Below are 20214 nucleotides of genomic sequence, written 5' to 3'. Positions count from 1 at the left end.
AAGAACATTTAGGTTCTTATGAACGAAGGTAAAGAGAAGTTGTGGTTTTAAGAACATTTAGGTTCTTATGAACGAAGGAAAAGAGAATTTGTGGTTCTAAGAACATTTAGGGTTCTTATGAACGAAGGTAAAGAGAAGTTGTGGTTCTAAGAACATTTAGGTTCTTATGAACGAAGGTAAAGAAGTTGTGGTTCTAAGAACATTTAGGTTCTTATGAATGAAGGTAAAGAGGAGCTGTGGTTCCAAGAACATTTAGGTTCTTATGAACATCAGTCCAATGTATTGTTTATTCAAATCCAACCCGATTAGGAAACAAAATGAAGAATTTATCGAACCCGTTAAGACCCATCTTTGAATTTGTTTTCACCTGTAGGTTTTCTATTAAAGATTGTGAGGCTAATCTTTCCTCGTCCACCTACCCAGTATCCAGGCTTATTTTAACCAACAACTACAAGAGACCAGGCAGAGTTTTAAGACTCATAATATTGGAACTTTTGCTGTACTATATGTTTAACGGAGTTAAATATTCAAATCAAAAAACTAAGATAAGGCTGGATTCCTTTGTCCAGAAAGCATTTTCTGTCAGTTTATTCACAGGTACAGCCTTCCAGTTAGTTCTCTTTATCTGTCCTGCTCAAGGGATAACTTTAAACCCGGAATATTTTAGAACGGAATGTATCCTCATAATTTACCAAAAACAGGCGGGGGGGGGGGGGGGGGGTCAACAAGCATTCTAGGTGGGATATAAAAATTGCTGAATGAAATTCATATATTTTGAAATTCTGGTTTAAAGTTTTTTCCTTCCACAGCCCACTTCTTCTTTCTCTTCATACCAAGCTTTATAAGAATATCTAGAAAAAAACCATTAAAGAATTTTACGAATTACAATAAATAAAAGTAAGAAAAATAATACCTGAAGCTTGAGGAGCAGCTGGAGGACCAGGAGGACCTGGAGGTCGAGGAGCTCCAAAGGGTGGAGGAGGAGGGGGTGGTCCTCCTCCTGGAGGTGGAGGAGGGGGTGGAGCTCCAGATCCAGGTGGAGGTGGAGGCGGTGGAGGACCACCCATACCAGGTGGTGGGGGAGGGGGAGGAGGACCCCCTCCAGGTGGAGGAGGGGGAGGTGGGGCGCCACCTCCTGGGGGTATTGGAGGTGCAGCTGGGTTATACATTCCAATGCCAGGGGGAGGGGGTGGTAGTTTGCCCGGCATTACACCACCATTACTAAACAAACACGTTTAAAAAACCTTTTAAATAGATCTAATATACTGTGATTATTCTATCCTTATTATTATTCATAATGTTTAAGATATACCTGAGGGCGTCCTCGAGTTGGTTGATCCTCTGCTGAGCTTGAGATAGTTTAGCCTCGGTTTCCTGCTTCTCTGTAAGCGCAGCCTCCAAGCCTTTTAATAAAAAGAAATAAGAAAAAGCTGAACAAAGCAGTAAAAGGGTAAAGGAAGGATCAGTTGGGTCTGTGAACAGGATTGGAGGGATCTGTGAGTCTAGGACAGGATTTGAGGGATCTGTGAGTCTAGGACAGGATTTGAGGGATCTATGGGTCTAGGAAAGGATTGGATCGGAGGGATCTATAGATATAGGACAGGATTGGAGAGATCTACGGGTCTAGGACAGGATTGGAGGGATCTATGGATGTAGAACAGGGATAGATAGATCTATGGGTCTAGGCCAGGATTGGAGGGATCTATGGGTATATAGAACAGGATTGGAGGGATCTATAGATGTAGGACAGGATTCGAGATATCTATATGTCTAAGCCAGGATTGGAGGAATCTATGAATGTAGAACAGGGTTAGAGAGATCTATGGGTCTAGGCCAGGATTGGAGGGATCTATGGGTATATAGAACAGGATTGGAAGGATCTATGGATGTAGGACAGGATTGGAGGAATCTATATGTCTAAGCCAGGATTGGAGGGATCTATGGGTCTAGGACAGGATTGGAGGGATCTATGGGTCTAGAACAGGATAAGAGAGATCTAAGTATAGTACAGGATTGGAGGGATCTATGGATCTAGGACAGGATTGGAGGAATCTATGTGCCTAGAACAGGATTGGAGGGATCTATGGGTCTAGAACAGGATAAGAGAGATCTAAGCATAGTACAGGATTGGAGAGATCTATGGATCTAGGACAGGATTGGAGGGATCTATGGGTCTAGTATAGGATTGGAGGGATCTATGGGTCTAGAACAGGATTGGAGGGATCTATGGTTCTAGGACAGGATAAGAGAGATATAATTATAGTACAGGATTGGAGGGATCTATGGGTCTAGGACAGGATTGAAGGGATCTATGGGTCTGGTATAGGATTGCCGGGATCTATGGGTCTAGGACAGGTTAAAATGTATCTATGGGTCTAGTACAGGATTGGAGGGATCTATGGGTCTAGTACAGGATTAAGTTGGATCTATGGGTCTGGTACAGGATTAAGATGGATCTATGGGTCTGGTACAGGATTGGAGGGATCTATGGGTCTAGTACATGATTGGAGGGATCTACGGGTATAGGACAGGATTGGAGGGATCTATGGGTCTAGGACAGGATTGGAGGGATCTATGGGTCTAGTACAGAATTGGAGGGATCCTTGGGTCTGGTTTAGGATTGGAGGGATCTATGGGTCTGATACAGGGTCGGAGGGATCTATGGGTCTAGGACAGGTTAAGAGGGATCTATGGGTCTAGTACAGGATTGGAGGGATCTATGGGTCTAGGACAGGTTAAGAGGGATCTATGGGTCTAGTACAGGATTAAGATAAGATCAATTTATCTCATGTGAAGGGAAAATCACTTACCAGCATTCATCCCTATACTCCCTCCTCCACTCCCATCTTCTCTACCTCTCTCTATCAACTGTTCTATCAATGGTTCTACGTCTATGTTAAATCTCTGGGTTGCTCTACAATAATAAACGATGATTATAAAAGTGCATACAATAAACTTTATTAATCATGATAAACAAGTAATTTCGATCAAAATAATGCATATCTGACCTAAAATCTGGATCACAGCCGGATTTGTGAAGTACAATTTGGGAAACACACTCTTCTATCAGCTTGTAGTATGCAGGCCTAATCAATCAATCAATCAATCAATCAAGCAATCAATCAATCAATCAATCAATCAATCAACCGACCAACCATGAAACCAACCAATCAACAAATCAAGGTTAAATTAAACAATCTATTAAACAGACCAAGCGATCAATCAACCGATTCATCAACCAACCAATCAACCATTTAACATATTTTTACTCAAAAATTGTATTTTGCTTAAATATGACACTTCGAAAAATGTTTCAACTCAGAATTGCTTCTGGAAAAGTTGACAGCTTGAAATCATCTCTGGATTAAACGGCAGACTGACCCATCCCACATAATTCAATAGAACCCATCAGCATTTAACTTTTTGTATTCTAAGGAGGTTTTTCGAAAAAGAAAAAATTTAAATTGATCCATTGATCTAGGGGGGGGGGGCGGACATATTAACCTGATCTGAGCATCGTCTCGAATACAGACAAGATGTTGAAGGATGGAGAGGAAGTATGGTTCTGCTGGTGAATCCAGAACAAGGTTCTTTATCAATTCAAAACATTCGTTCACGTCGTCCAGCTCCAGCCGGATATTGTCAAACCTGAACATTCGCAAAATATTTTATTTAAATCCAAAAATGTTTATTTTACTTACAACTTATTTTATTGGTTTTGTTGAAAATATTTAAATAGAACAAATAGAATAAATGAAACGAACCTCTGCGCAAACTCGTCGAAGTCCTCTTCCTTGTGATCGTTGAAGACCTTGAGCTGGAGAATCAGATCCTCGCTGTTCTCATCTTCAAGGGTCTAACAAACATGATTATATAATTTCTTCACAATTTGTTCATAAAAATGACTTTTATCAAAACTTACATCTAGTACGTCTATCAGTCCAACACGCATAAACTCATTTCGCAAATGGATTCTGAAGTCTAGATCATCCGGGCTTGTCATAAGAGCATTGATGAGTTGAAGACAAGCTACCCTCAACCCATCGTTATTCCTGCAAAAAAATAACAGTAAACAAAAAAAGAAATAGAAAAGTAAATGTCATATCAAAAAATAGGAAGTACCGGAAGAAATATTTTTCATGAAATTCAATTTATATATATATTTTCTTATAACAAATCTATAATAAACAATAAAATATAGACCTGAGCAGTAGACCCTGGACAATCGGTTGAAAACGATCCCTTCCCTTCACTTCTCCAGCAATAGTGATGGCTTCCAGAGTCTAAATACGTTGCAAAGTAAATTTTTAAACTAATAATTACATGTAAAATCTAAAATATGTCGAAAGTACTTAAATTAGATTAGAGATCGAGATTGTTAATAAAACATAAATAATCTAAATCTGAATATGCAAACTCTGCTCTAAATGATTTAAATAGTTTTTATATAAAAAAGTTTTTGGTTCGGCCTAGATGTGACTATGGAAGCAACATTTTACTGTATTAAAACTAACGCAAGAATGCTTTAAAAAAATTGCTTAACACCTTCTAGATTATTACGAGTGAATGAATGAATAAAGAAATGAATAAATGAATGAACGAAAAAATAAAGAAATAAAGAAATGAATTAATGAATGAATAAATATGTAAAGAAATCAATGAATCAATGAATAACGAAAGAAATAAAGAAACAAAGAAATAAAGAAATGAAGGATGAATGCATGGATGAATGAATGAACTACCTTCTCGTGTCCATCAGGAGGAATAAGGCAGATCGCTGACATGAGTCTAACCGCCTCCAGCATCACGTGGGGCAGAGCAGGATTTATAGATCTTAAATATTATCAATAAATAATAAAACATTTAACTAAATTTTTTTATGATTAAGAAAAAAATCTATATCATTTACCTCGCCAATAGGGTTAGAGCTTCCTTGTGTTCCAACATTGCTTTTAACCCAACCTGTATAAGATTATTCATAACGATAAGAATATTTTTTAAGAAACTTTTGATTATTTTAAACTTTAAAAAAAATCACCTTGTTGTTCATAATTGCCTTGAGACATTTAATACACTCGTGTTGAACTTTGTCCCAGGTAGAATCACTGAATAAAAAACATATTTCAGATCAAAGCTTTTAAATGTTTGCAGTGTTGAGAGAATCGGCGCTTTCAAATTCAAATTCTGAGCATATAAAGACAAGGAGTTGACTTTTTGTATGCAAAACAACCTCTTCTGATAAAAGTCTTTATTTTTTTATCCTGATCACTCATTAATCCTGGATCCATATCTAGGATTAAGGTAAAAAAAAATATAAAGAAAATATCTGTTTTTAAAACCCAAGAATGTTAAATATATCCTAAATATTGCTTCTCTGTGTTAAATGAGACTTTGGAGCAGATTTGCACTTGCTACTTGACAAATAAAACTAAGTAAGTTTAATTATTTGCAATTTTTTTAATGCAGATTAAAAAATACATATTTGAAAAAAATGTGTCAAACAACTGAAATCTAATGAAAAAAAAACACTATCTACTTTTCCTAAATAAAACTCACTGTATTTTGATGCTTGAAAACAAAAACCAATTATCAATCTAAATATTAAACTAGGGGATAATTAGTTGCTTCAATTAATAGAGTAACTATAAACACAATAATCAATAATCATGCATGACGTCATAGAAACACACAAAGGGAAACCTTTATTTACAGATGATATTGTTGCGTCACAACTTGTTCTTATCTGTAACAATTATTTGGAAATATTATTATTATTTGACAAAAATAAAACTTTAAAATTAAATACAATTTTTTTAAAACATTTTTTGTTTGTATTAAACTATAAATAGAATCAATCAGAGGAATTGGTACATATCCTCTTGTCATTTCCAGATAAAAACTTCCAAGGGGACTAAATTGGACATTTCCTCCAAAGGATATTTTCCAAATATTAGGTAAGAACGGTGCCAAAGGAAAATCCATATTTCCAAGGGATGGATCCGGATCTTTATTTCCTAGGGTGGATCCGTATCGATATTTCTTAAGGGCGAATCCGGATTTATACTTCCTGAGGAGGATACAGGATCTGGATCCACATTTCTTGAGGCGGAAAATAATCCGGATCAACTTTTCTCAAGGCGAATAAAAGATCCAGACCCTTATTTCCTGAGGCGGATCAAGGATCCAAATCCATAATCGCAGAAGTGGAATCAAGAATCCTTATCCATGTTTCATGAGGCCGGATCAAGGATCCGGATCCATATGTCCTCAATACGGATTAAGAATCTGGATCCTTTTCCTGAGAGCGGATAAAGTTTATTGATTCAAATTACTGAGGGCGGATCAAGAATTTGGATCCGCCCCAGGGCAGATTAAGTTTATAGAACCATATTTCTGAGTGCAGATAAAGTTTACAGATCCATATTTCTGAGTGCAGACCATGTTTACAGATCCATATTTCCGAGTGCAGATAAAGTTTACGGATTCACATTTCTGAACGCAGTTCAAGTTTACAGATCCATGTTACTATACGCAGTTCATGTTTACAGATGCATATTTCTGAGGAAAGATCAAGTTTACGGATCCATATTTCTGAGTTTAGACCAAGATTACAGATCCATGTTTCGAGTGCAGTTCAAGTTTACAGATCCATATCTCTGAGTACAGATCAAGTTTACAGATACATGTTTCTATGCGCAGATCAAGTTTACAGATCCATATTTCTGAGTGCAGATCAAGTTTACAGATCCATATTTCTGAGGGAAGATCATGTTTACATATCCATATTTCTGAGTGCAGATCAAGTATATGGATCCATACTTATGAGTGCAGATCAAGTACACGGATCAGCAAAAGTAATGGATTACAATTGTTACTAATGTAATTGATCAAGGTGTAAATTCGTCAGAGATAAATCAGTATTTAAAAACTTACTTTCTAAAGCATTCATTTAGAACAGAGAGAACCTGCTTCAAACCCTGGACATAATAAAAACCATGAGAGAAAACCTTGATTGTCATTTTTTTTAAACTCAATTTTTTTTAAAGAAAGTAAATTTTGTCCAAGTTTGGACGATTTTCGCCAAAGAAAACTGTTTCAATCAATCAACTATACTACCATCATTTTTCAAATCTTAAAATTTTTATTTTAAACTAAGATAAAATATAAGGGTCATAAGATTCNCGGATTAAAAATCAAGAATTTAAAGAAAACAGATTAAAGAAAAGACTGATAGGATTTAACATTAAACATGCAGGTTTTCTTAATGGTAAAATATTCCTTGTTTCCAAAATCTTGAACCCATTCTAAACTGTTACTCGTGAGTGCAACCCTAAAAATAAACGGTATATTTTTATTGTTCTATTCCTCTTGGTCTCTGGTCTATTTTTCTTGGCTATTCTATTCTTTATTTCCCGCTCTATTTCTCTTGCTTTATTATTATATAAATCTTGGTTTCTTATTCTATTTCTCTTGGGTTATTATTTTATTACTCTTGGTTTGTTATTCTACCATTTTTGGTTTCTTATTCTATTCCTCTTGGTTAATTATTCAACTACTCTTGGTTTATAATTCTATTATTCTTGGTTTATTATTCCATTATTCTTGGTTAATTATTCTATTCCTCTTGGGTTATTTTTCTATTCCTCTTGGTTTATTATTTTATTCCTTATAGATTTATCATTCTGTTATGGTAAGGTTTATCTTTTAGAATTTGATGTTTTTAAACTATTTTTCCTAGTTTTAATATTTCACCATTTTTAACATTCTCTTTATGCGAGATTTATTTTTTTATGATTTGATATTATTTTCTTTTGTCTCACTTCTTTTATGTTTGTTTTTATGTTTGTGATTCATAATTTTATTGTAAACTTTAAAAAATTCAAGAAAAAAAATACCTTAGGGATTCGACACAATTATATTTTTTGGTTAAAGATAGTTCTGGACTGGACAGATACTGTATATAGTCGGTTGGGGAGTCAAGCCTGAAATAAAAAAAAATATATTTTATAAAAAAAATATTAACACTTAATATTTATTAAGTATTTAGACTTAAGAGATGCTCTGAATCGTATTCAACTTATCGTTATTTAAGTAAATCCGTTAAAAAAAAGACAAAATGATAATCGATTTTGGTAATTAGCAGTGATACAAAATATACGAACTCAAAACTTTTTTAATGGAGGTCCCTTGAAATTGCGTAAAAATTCCGAATTACGAAAACCTAAAAAATTATAAAACAACCTGGTCGCTAAGAGCTTTTACCACAATTCTAACCCCGATCCCTACTTAACCCTGGATCCATAGGGAAATAACCCCTCAATAACCTGTTTTTGGGCTTATGAATAATTGATAATTATACAGCCTGACTAACCTGTTTCTAGCTGTTGTTTTAGAATTCATTGTCAGCATATCACGCTTCTTACTAAAATCAAAGGTTGCTGTCAAATAAACAATTCAATTAAGGGGTATAAGGGGCCAAGGGCTTTAATATTGATTTAAGGGATTTATGAAAGTAGGCAAACTAATATTTGTGTGAAATATTTATATTACCCAAAAAAAGTTTTTAAACTAATGTTTATGTCTGGAGGGGGGGGGGGTACCCCCCGTACCTTTGAGCTGGCTTGCGTTTTAAATTTAAAAAATATAAGTTTACAGGGTTGTAAAGAACATATTCTCCACCTTAAAGGAAGAAGCCGCAAAGGTTCCTTCTTTTCTTCGTTTAAATTCATATTCTCCAACATTTTCTCAAACTCCTAAAATCAACATAAGCATAATATTTTAGTCCTTTTTCTTATCAATGTTTTATTAGGAATTAAGTTAAATTTTTTTATATCATAAAATGCAAAATACAAGTTCATTGTTCATTATTATAACAAATACTAATAAAATGTTTTTATTTGGGTTGAATCTTATTATCCCCTTGAAAGGATGTAAATAATTTAGAAAGCAATAAATTATAAAATTAGACTTGAACTGATGAATCAACATTAATAATTTAAATATTAATTGTCTATTCATTATTTTAACAATTGAAATTAATAAACATCAATAAATCATAATCCACAAAGAAATCTTAAATAAAAAGTAAAGCAGACGATTTTAATTTAAAACCATGTTTCTGGGAACACTTTAAACTTTTTAAGTGTAAGGCATTTTCATTTCGTACATTGTTTGCCAATGAGGGGCGGATACAAGATTGAAGTGAGAGGGGTGATAGATTTATTTCGGAACCAAAAATGCTGATTTAGGAACCAAAAGACGCAGCGCAGGCGAACATTTTTTTAAGAAAGAAATTTTTTCTGCTTTGCACTAGGTTTTCTTTTCTTTAAGTACTATTGAGAAGCTATTCTGAAATCTCAGGGGGGTGCAAAGGTCCTTCCGCCCCCCCCCCCTGTATCCGCCTCTGTTACCAATAACAAAAGAATGTTTCCTATCTTTCATGTTTTATCTTATTAAAAAAAGAAACAATTTAGAATGCTGAGCGGCCAAAAAACACCTTAGCTCTGAGTATGATGTATCTAATAATTTTTTTTAAATTGTAAAAGTAAAAAAGTGATCTCACATCCATAATATCCTTGTCACTCATCCTGTCAATACTCCAGCTCTCCTCTTCGGCCTCGTTGAAATCACTAAGTGAAGTTGGCCTCTGTATATTTCCTGGAGGTTGTCCTCTAGCTTTAGTTTTACCTCCGGCCAGGCCTCCAACCATCTTGTCCAGCTGAACAAAACAAATATTTATCAATAGGAAAAACATACCTTACTAACTATCTTTTTAAAATTATTACTTTGAAAAAATTTGGATTTTTTTTCGTTTATCTATTTATTATATTCTTATTAAAGTAATTTTATTCCATTTTACTCTTTTGTGGGTAAAATTTATTTTATGATAAAACTTAGTTTTAAGGATAGACTGGTTAGAAGAAGAGTTTTGTAAAAGAGTTTTAGGGACCAAATAAAATGAATGATGTAGTTGAACTATGTAAATTAAGCTGAACCACTTCTCTTCTACTTGAACCACGTCTACGTAGTTCAACTATATATCGGTATCAGTTGAACCCGGTCCATAATCTTTAAATTGATCTACAATATTAATCTCAACTCAAGTTGGATTTATTTTACCAGGATTCATGGTGGTTTAATGTAGAAAAAAAATCTTAGAAAAATGCGACTCTAAATGCTACCTCCCCCCTCAGTCTTCTACTTTGTACCTGTCTACTTATATTCATTCTATGTTTTTTAACAATAAATATTTAGGCTTGTTGTTGGCTAATATTCACTCTACTCCTACTCACTGTATACTTAATACTAACTAACATCAAACTCAAGGAGGGGGGGGGAGGGGAGGGGACAGTTGCCCCAGAAATAAAAAATAAATCAAAATCATCAAACCTATTTCTCGCTTAATTCTTTTTTTTTTAAATATTCTAAATATTCAAATTATTCAAACATCCCTGTAAAAGATTTACAAGTCACAAAACTATCTTTCGAGGCTGATTAGTGAATACAATTATACATAGTAGTATGATAAAAATAATGTGTTTAACAAATGAAATCGGCAAATAGTGATTTATTTTTGAGTTTAAATAATAATTTTTAGATTATATTAGACGTTTCGACAATAAATTGCATACTTTATTTATAACACTAAATCTCTTTGAAATAATGATTAGGACTTCTATGAATGAGAATTTTTAACAACCAAAGCTGACTAAAAAAAATTTCACAATGATCGTGTCTGAACATTTTTAACTTTTCAAAAATATAATTTCGTAGACTTAAAAAATGACAAGAAAATGTCCCACAGTTCTTAAGATGCATATACGTTATATTTAACAGACTATTTCCCGTGGGAATCTATTCCTTTGCAACTTAACTATTTCTGACAATTTTTGAAAAAATATGTCCGATGCAACAAGTGCATATTCTCCTCCGGGACATTAACTTATTAAACGAAAGAACAAATACGACATTTATTCCATAGTTTTCTATAGCTCTTTGCATAATTGAGTTCTCAGATATAATTGCCCAGTTGTGAATTTAGCAGGGGAACCCCTAGTTTGAATTGTTAGCATCATATGATAATCGATGTCTAAGTAGAATTGATGAATCGTATTAAAATATCAAATTACAGTTTTCAAAACAATACGCTGCAAGCCAGCTGGTACTTAATTCATATGGGGTGGGGGGGGGGAGAGAAATTGGTGTGATGGGGATTAGAAGTAAACAAATGCACTAAAATTAAGATAAAACTTATATACTTACAAAACTATGTTTTCTGCCAAGATTTGACATTTTTAATATTCGTTAACTCTGTTCATACATTTTAGTCTAAAGGTATACCTTATAGTTAGTTTGTTAGTTAGGTATTTACGTAGATATTTAGCTGTCTAACTATTTAGGTAGGTATTTAGCTAGTTAGCTATTTGGGTAGGTATTTAAATAGTTAGCTCTTTAGGTAGGTATTTAACTAGTTAGCTATTTAGTTGATTATAATGAGTAAACATTTATCAGTTTGTTTACTTTGGGTAAACATACAACCTCAGGGACAAACTACGTTTTTTAAAGGTAGTCTGACGGCCCCCCCTCTTCCACCCTACCACCCCCCCCACATTTCTTACCACCCCCTCCCTCCAAAAAGGATGACACGGTGAAAAGTATTGACTGTTTGTAAGCCTGTGTATAACACAATAAGACCAGGAAAACCAATTCAACGACAAAATAAAAAATAAAAATGATGAACTGATGACTTCTAACTCATCATTGTTAATCTAAGAAAACAAATACAACAATAGATTGGTTTTTAGGCTGTATGTGGACAATATTGTCAACAATATACATATATATTTAATATTCAGTAATTCATATTATTAATAAATCGAGGGCGTACACAGGAATAAATCTAAGGGGGCCAAATATGCGCGTAGGGCAATTTCTTGTTTGTTGCCCCTCCTAGGAGCTTCTTAGTGAGGGTAAAATTTGAACTGTAAATTAAAACATTTGGCTTCTTGGATACTTTAAAGGTACACACTACACATGCAGTCCAATTACATTACAAGTACTACTTTATCTCTCCTTCAAACAAAACTAGCAGAAAAAAGCAAACTAATTTTTTATACTCTTCAGTCTCAGATTTGAAAACTAATATGGCTCTGAGTTCTAGGGGGGACTCCCCTCCTTGCCCCCCCCCCCTGTGTACGCCCTTGATACAATTATGTATACATGATTGTATATAGCAGTAATCTCTGTTTGTCTATCTGTCTGTTTGTGTAACCGATCATAACTCAGGATCCGAACCTTTTGACTGATTTGCCTCAAATTTCGATTGGGGACCTACAGGAGTGTTCTTAGCTTGATTTTAAGGTTATTAATCGAGTAGGTTAACTTTCACAGGAAAAATTTAGTTTCCAGGGTTCCCGAACTAGTATACCAAAAAAATCTAGGATATAATTTGTAAATACGCATATTAAGTTATCAAAGAGTTCAAGGGTTTCATATTTCACCCTTGTTTTAATAATTTGAACTTGAAATTTTAATTACACTGGTCTGGTATGGAGGAGGAGGGGGTATTATGAAATATGTCATTGTCAAGACACATACATGGTTGTCAAAAGAAACATTTGGAAAGAACAACAATATAAAGGAGGAAGAAGGAAATACTTTTAAAAACGTATTTTATGTATGTATACAAGGTTAAAAGTTAAAGGAAATGAAACGTTTAGAAATATGGTAAAAAATAAAGCAAGTAAACAGAAAGGAAGGGAAAAGTAAGTGTATGGAAATTAGTAATAAAGTCAAGAAAAAGTAAGAATGAAAAATGTTCAGAGTCAGGAGGAAAATGGGGAATGTGGGAAGGAATGCAAAGGAAGGTAAAGCAAATGGGAAATTGGAAATGGAATACAAAGGAGGGTAAGAAAATTGGGAATGTGAGAAGGAATGCAAAAGAAGGTTAAGAAATTGGGAAATGGGAAAAGGAATGCAAATGAAGGTAAAGAAATGGGGAATTTGAGAAGGAATTCAAAGGAAGGTAAAGAAAATGTGATATGGGAGAATGAATGTTGGAAGGTAAACAAAATGGGAAATAAGAAATGGAATTCAAAGGAAGATAAAGAAAAGAGAATGAAAGAATGAATGCAAAGGAAGGTAAAGAAAAGAGAATGAAAGAATGAATGCAAAGGGAGGTAAAGAAAAGGGAATAAAAGAATGAATGCAAAGGTAGGTAAAGAAAAGAGAATGAAAGAATGAATGCAAAGGAAGGTAAAGAAAAGAGAATGAAAGAAGGAATCCAAAGGTAGGGAAAGAAAAGAGAATGAAAGAATAAATGCAAAGGAAGGTAAAGAAAAAGAGAATGAAAGAAGGAATCCAAATGTAGGTAAAGAAAAGAGAATGAAAGAAAGAATCCAAAGGTAGGTAAAGAAAAGAGAATGAAAGAAGGATTGCAAAGGAAGGTAAAGAAAAGAGAATGAAAGAAGGATTGCAAATGTAGGTAAAGAAAAGAGAATGAAAGAAATGCAAAGGAAGGTAAAGAAAATTGGGGAATTGGAGAAAAAAGTGAATGAAAGAATGAATGCAAAGGAAGGTAAAGAAAAGGGAATGAAAGAATGAATACAAGGAAGGTAAAGAAAAGGGAATGAAAGAATGAATGCAAAGGGAGGTAAAGAAAAGGGAATGAAAGAATGAATGCAAAGGAAGGTAAAGAAAAAGGAATGAAAGAATGAATGCAAAGGAAGGTAAAGAAAAGAGAATGAAAGAATGAATGCAAAGGAAGGTAAAGAAAAGGGAATGAAAGAATGAATGCAAAGGTTAATTGAGAAATGATAAGGAAGGAAGGAAAGTTGGAAAGATGAGTGAGTAGGTTAGGGATGTGAGTACAATAAAAAAGGTCAGAGTCATCAGAAGCCTCACATCTTTTTATATATAGATCGTATAGAGCGTATAGATAATATAGAGATTATGGAAAGGGTTGGGGGGTGGATGGGGGTTCACGCAAAAACACGGTGGAGGGTAATAATTTAAAGGTCAAGGAACAGGAGAGGGGGGCGGGGAGTTAAACTGAAAATCAATTATAACTGAAGAGAATAAACTCGATGCAAAAAATTGCTGGAAAAGGAGGAAGCAGGATGGGTTAAGTAAGGTATCATCACCATCATTGACATATACCCGGAAATATAAACCCCGTGACACCTGATCTATACCTATATATATATACAAGATTTATCTGAGTATAATCTGACAAATATTAACCCAAGATAATGACAAGAGGAGCAAGAGGAGTTGAACCTGAACCCTTGATCTCAGGGTAAACAGGGACACAGGGAAACAGGGATAGAGAGATACAGGGATACAGAGATACCAGGATACAGAAATACAGAGATGCAGGGATACATAGATACAAGGATACAAGGATACAGATATGCAGGAGTACAGGGATACAGAGATACAGAAATACAGAGACACAGAGATAAAGAAATACAGAGATACAGCGATACAGCGAAACAGCGATACAGAGAAACCGAAATACAGAGAGATTCAGGGATACATAGATGCATGGATACAGAAATACAGGATACAGTTATACAGAGATAAAGGATACAGGGAAACAGATATACAGGGATACAGAGATATAGGGATACAGTGATACAGAGATACAGGGATACAGAGATACAGAGATTCAGGGATACAGGGATACAGAGAATCAGGGATACAGAAATTTAAAGATACAGGGATACATATATACAGGGATACATAGATACAGGGATACAGAAATGCAGTGATAAAGAAATCCAGAGATACAGGGATGCAAAGATACAGAGATAAAGGGGTTCAGAAATTACATGCAGATATACATGTATAAATGCAGAGATACTCGATACACGGACAGAAATAGATACATGGATACAGGGATACTGGGATCCATCACAATTATATATACAGAAACATTAAGGATGAATAGATACAGAGATACTACGATACATGAATACATAGTCATACATATACATTTGGATACCAAGATACGGAATGAAGGTTGATGATTTTTATTTATTTATTTACTAGAACACATAAGTTCGTAAAAATACAACGATATAATAATACGAAGATACAAGGATACAATGGTGCTTAGATGTTTTAACAAGATAATAATATATATATAACAGAATACAAGAACAAAACAAATAAAAAATGCAAGGATACACGGATATACATTACATGAAAGGGATGTAATACATGGATATATGCAGATTCAAGGATGCATCGACTGCTAGGGTACAAAGATATAATTTCCATCTAAAGATATTTGCACAAAAGCATTTCTGTTTATTAAGTAGTATAGAGCGATAACTGTCAGTCTGTCTTCCTTGAAAAGACATAGATTTGACGCAATATGCAGAGATTGATACAAAAACTGCAATATATATACACAATACGCATTTCTATACCAATCAAAACCTTAATATTTGAAATATCAAAGATGCGTTGAATACTGTCATGGATATTGAAAAAGAACACTACTATATCTGTATTATTTATGATGAAGGGTGAATGTTTAATTACTATTTAATTACATCTGTATTTCAAAGTTATGTATCGTCAACAATATGTAGAGTAAAAAATATTCAAAACATATTCACGCAAATATCTTTCTACCAGCCCCCTCCCCTCATTGTCATTATCAGTGTAATTGTAGGTATGCAACAAAAAGTGACCTTACGCTATAGAGTTAAAAACTCGAGCAAAAAATAACAAAATAACTAAAGAACTACTTGATACATAGGTTGCCTGTTAAATAATAAAATATCAATTTTTATACAAGATATCTAAGATTTAAAAAAGCACTGAACTAAAGCACTGAACTACCTAAGACAATTCTATAGATAAACTAGCCTGGGAACCAGCGCTGCCAAGGTTACTAAAAGTTACTCCCGCCGTTTACCAGCATTTGAACGATTTTACCGGGAAACTAAATTTTCGCTATTAAAGTCGACCTACTCAACTTAGAATCTCAAAACCAAGCTAGAACATTCCCGTGGGTCTCCCGAGTTCCCAATCAAAAATTGGGGCAAATCGGTCCAGGGGATCCTGAGTTATGATCAGACGAACAAACATACAAAAAAAAACTATCAGACAAACAAAGATTACAACTATATATATGGATACGTTCAGTTTTAGCAAACCCGCAATATATATATATAACAATTAACTAATAATTATAAGTAATTATATCGTCATCTGCAAAAATATGGATCACCCTATTAGTAATTCTAATTATACAAGCATATGTACATCAATCAATTCACACACACACACACACATCAGACAAATACACACATTACACAGTAGAACAATATACTAACAGATACACACGGGTTTAGTAAGGCAGTTAAGTATAACTGAAGTATATTGCAGGTAGAAAGAAGAAATTGTCGGCTTACAGCCTGGAAATGCATGATTCAAGTCAGCTGATCATTGCAAGGGGTAAATCTTCTTTATTAATCAAAATACAAAAATTACATACTTTGATGAAAAAATTACATCTCCAAAAACTTAGGTAATTTAATTTTATTGGAAAAATAAAAATATTGTTTTGTGATAAAGTTGTGAAAAAAAAGGTAAAAAAAAAATGCCCCCCCCCCCCCCCGAAAGAAAGCGGTAAAATAAGAAGTATAAGATTAGAAGAAGAAACCGTGAAATGGTCAAATCAATGCGGTAAGCTGTCAAAATACCAGAAAACTGGTTTATCTAGTGCATTAAGGGGGTAAGGGGGGGGGGGGGTTGCTTCAAAAACAGATAAGAGTGTTTTCATTCACGAAGTTCAGTGATTTTTATATTATGTATTACAACTGATAAGCTAAACTTACTAAAACCGCCTGTTCTCCAAATTTAGCATTTTTCTTGTATCAGTTAAAGGCAGTGTTGGCAAAAAATGAGAAATCTGAAGCAAGGGTAAGCCACACGCAGCAGGCGCAACTTAGGGGTGGGGGGGGGGCACCCACACCTGAAATTGAAAAAAAGAAAAAGGTTCAAAATTGGGAGGCACAAACATTTTCAAATTCAGAAAAATAATTCACCGCCCCCAGATTTAAAATAGTTTCCTAAGATCTGGGAATAAGATCTCACTTACAGTATAACACATCAGTATTGCTTCGACAAGAATTACTTACAACACATGTACAATGATTAACGACAATTGTAAATATCTATTGTGTTAAGCGTAGTACAGGCTATGCCAAGACTGAAAAGATATGTTGTCTAAGAACCGAGAAATAGTTAAGTGAAAAAGAGTTCAAATCTCAGGATCGACGACGCAAGAAATGCGTCAAGTTGACCTAAAAAGAGTTAACAATAAAAAGCGTAAGTGTGTGTGTAGCCCACAAACGTATCTCTCCGACGCCAGTATTTATGAGTAGTGGCTCACAATCCAACAAAAATACAAAATGAAGTACACATTACATAATATACAGTACATGGCTCATCATAGTTAGAACACAGTACACAATATAAAGTGCACACAGTATAAAATATGCAGAACACACTATACAATCCATGATAAACAGTACAAAATATACAGTACACAATAAACAGTACAAGTTATGAAGTGCACAATTCACCATTTGTGCAGAAGACAGAGCAAAATATTAATATATAGAACACAGTACACACTACACAATGCATGAGAAACAGGACACAACATACAGTACAAAGTGGATAATATATTAATACTTTAAACTTTAAACTTTAAACTAATCTAAATTAAATTATTGTTGGGTCCAAAATGACGAAAGGAGACCAAAAACTTTGGCCGTCAATATTTGCTGTTTTTGCCAAACTAATGGGAAGTAATTTAAGAAAGGAAGGTGTTAACAAACAAGAGGAGGGAAGGCCGCGGGTTAAAAACCACGGAAATTACCATAGAGAATAGAATATATATTAGAGGGGAATTTACTAGAAAAAAGTGTAAAACGGCCATTTTGTTGTACTGTTTCCATACTGCAGGTGTAACCTTTTGGACCCTGGAACATCATTTTATAGAAAATCTAAAATTAATATTAAAAAAAAACAAATTATGAAATAGGCTGGTTTCAATAATTGACCAATGATCATTTCACATAGACTCTATGCCTTTCATTTTACAAACGATGATTTTCCGTTCTAACTATAAATCAAATGATGTCATTTATTCACCAAATTCATTAAAAAGTTTATTTAACAGTTTTAAAAAATTCGAAATTGAAATAGATAGTCTAGGGAACATACTGTATTAATGTACTCTACTGTATATAATTTGTGAACATTTACATGATTTGTACAATTTGAACTCCCTTTCACGCTGAAAGGGACTGAAAAAATTCATACCGAGAGATTCTTTAAATTCCCCTCTAATATATAAATTCTATTCTCTTTGGAAATTACACTAGGGACCATAATTGATGAATAGTGAGCAGTATTTGAACTACGAAGACTTAGTTAAACCATTTCTCTTGTGCGCCGGTTCAACTTAGTCTGCATAGTACGGGTCGCTATTTATTAAATTTGTTCGTCAACTCTATTAACTGTGAAATAGAAAAACGACATTATGTGTATTTAATGTTGTCAGAAGCTGAAAATCTATTAATACGTTTAGACTTCACAATTGGTGGGTTTTATGTTGCTTTTAAAACAAGTTCTTGAGTTTTACAGTCGTCTTACTATTCCATTCCATAGTTACATGAGCCCCACTGTATTGTGTATCAACCGAATCAGGGAATCGGCGGCCGCAATTTACAATAATCCTGGTTTCTTGAACATAAAAACTACAGGAAATGCTCTGAAGAGAGAAACTACAATTCCGTGATTTAAATCTGCATTCTCCAGTCATACCAGGCAAACTTGGAGGATGAAGCTTGTATATTTGTTAAACTATATTTTTCGGCTCAATGTTGCAACATTACATTCCCGTAGGAGGTTAGGGGGTTAAAAAGGTCACACCATACTCCTCCCCTCCTCCTCTTTCTCATTTTACAAGTTTATCAAGATATTTATTTTTATTTATATAAATTAAGATTCTAAAGCACATACTTAAAATTATAAACCCCAGTGTGGACTTGTATTGTGTATACTGTATAGGTCTCTGCTATATAAATATCAATGATTATCCTAATTAACCCCAACTATCCCTTGTTACCTACTTTAATTGATTTAATGGCCTAACTATAAACGAGATAAATAGAAGGTTGAGGTTTCAAATTATCAAAATCCATTTTGGTAAATTTTTGGTATTAAACTTTTGGAAGTTTATTGGAATCTGCGTATTCTGGTTCCTGTCGCAGTAACAGTTGTTATATATCGTACATTTGACGCAAACTACACATAAAGAAACCAATACGCAGGGAAGTGGTGGATTTTCTTGAATCATTATACATATATAGTAGACAGATACATAGACTGATACAGAATTGGTTTACTAACTGCTTTTCCGTGAGATATTTTTAACAGTGTGATGTACTCTCAACACTCGTAAAATATCCGACCCTTTGCAGATTTTTACAAACACTTTCGAGGATTTCCTTTTTAGCGATAAAAAAGACAATTTAGACGTTAAATATAAGAGTTGCTTCGAATTCTTATAATGTAAAAACAGATTTTTGTTAGTTTTGTACAACTGAGTCTTGCAATAAAAAACTAATTCTTGCAAGGTAAAACTAATTTCTGTAATGTATAACTAATTCATCTTATAAAACCGATTCTTGTAATGTAAAACTGATTCTTGTTTTGTATAACTGATTCGAGTAATGTAAAACTAATTCTTGTGCTGTAAATCCGATTTTCTAGTAAAAAACTGAATCTTTATTGTATTCAACCGTTTACGTCACTAAAAAAACTGTAACACTGCCAGTGCTTAGGATCCATTTAATTTTGATGCGGATCCGGATCCAGGTCATGAACATTTCTCAAATATTTACTGAATTTTTTCAACAATTTTTCTTCTTTTTTCGCTTATTTTTATGCTAAAAACTTGATGAACCATTCACAGATCAGGAAATTGTTATACTCTCTCTTTTTTCAACAATGTACATTTGGGTTTTAAGAGTAAAAAAGTTATTCTTGCTGTTATTGGTTAATATTATGCCCTTTGATACGGATCCGTTTAATACACCATTCATGCCATATTTTGGTTTCTCGAGTATCTGTTTTCTTGTACTATTATTCTTTCGTCTCATCTGATGCATTCAAACATCTTAT

At 34.0% G+C, this 20214-nt stretch overlaps 1 protein-coding gene across 6 annotated transcripts in view; it reads right to left on the bottom strand.

Moving 5' to 3' along the window:
* LOC111708416 (protein diaphanous) overlaps nucleotides 1-20214 on the bottom strand; it is a 48026-nt gene that overhangs the window by 8617 nt on the left and 19195 nt on the right. For 4 of the 6 annotated variants that reach the window (XM_023481779.1, XM_023481777.1, XM_023481778.1 and 1 more), the window contains 20 exons: nucleotides 9563-9718; nucleotides 8680-8753; nucleotides 8372-8422; nucleotides 7896-7982; nucleotides 7279-7330; nucleotides 6934-6977; nucleotides 5039-5105; nucleotides 4910-4962; nucleotides 4743-4833; nucleotides 4204-4283; nucleotides 3923-4052; nucleotides 3765-3856; nucleotides 3505-3648; nucleotides 3009-3086; nucleotides 2811-2914; nucleotides 1313-1403; nucleotides 914-1221; nucleotides 801-851; nucleotides 560-630; nucleotides 368-415 (listed from right to left, as the gene is read on the bottom strand). In XM_023481779.1, the coding sequence (XP_023337547.1) occupies nucleotides 368-415; nucleotides 560-630; nucleotides 801-851; nucleotides 914-1221; nucleotides 1313-1403; nucleotides 2811-2914; nucleotides 3009-3086; nucleotides 3505-3648; nucleotides 3765-3856; nucleotides 3923-4052; nucleotides 4204-4283; nucleotides 4743-4833; nucleotides 4910-4962; nucleotides 5039-5105; nucleotides 6934-6977; nucleotides 7279-7330; nucleotides 7896-7982; nucleotides 8372-8422; nucleotides 8680-8753; nucleotides 9563-9718 (1872 nt within the window). Of the gene's footprint in view, nucleotides 1-367; nucleotides 416-559; nucleotides 631-800; nucleotides 852-913; nucleotides 1222-1312; nucleotides 1404-2810; nucleotides 2915-3008; nucleotides 3087-3504; nucleotides 3649-3764; nucleotides 3857-3922; nucleotides 4053-4203; nucleotides 4284-4742; nucleotides 4834-4909; nucleotides 4963-5038; nucleotides 5106-6933; nucleotides 6978-7278; nucleotides 7331-7895; nucleotides 7983-8371; nucleotides 8423-8679; nucleotides 8754-9562; nucleotides 9719-10208; nucleotides 10301-11262; nucleotides 11356-20214 lie in introns of those variants that run through there. The other 2 variants (XM_023481780.1, XM_023481781.1) reach the window with 2 other exon arrangements.

This window comes from Eurytemora carolleeae, unplaced genomic scaffold, assembly GCF_000591075.1.
Source record: "Eurytemora carolleeae unplaced genomic scaffold, Eaff_2.0 scaffold874, whole genome shotgun sequence".
Taxonomy (NCBI): Eukaryota; Metazoa; Arthropoda; class Copepoda; order Calanoida; family Temoridae; genus Eurytemora; species Eurytemora carolleeae.
The sequence above is the reverse complement of the archived record's forward strand: the minus strand, read 5'-3'. Positions and strand labels throughout refer to the sequence as shown.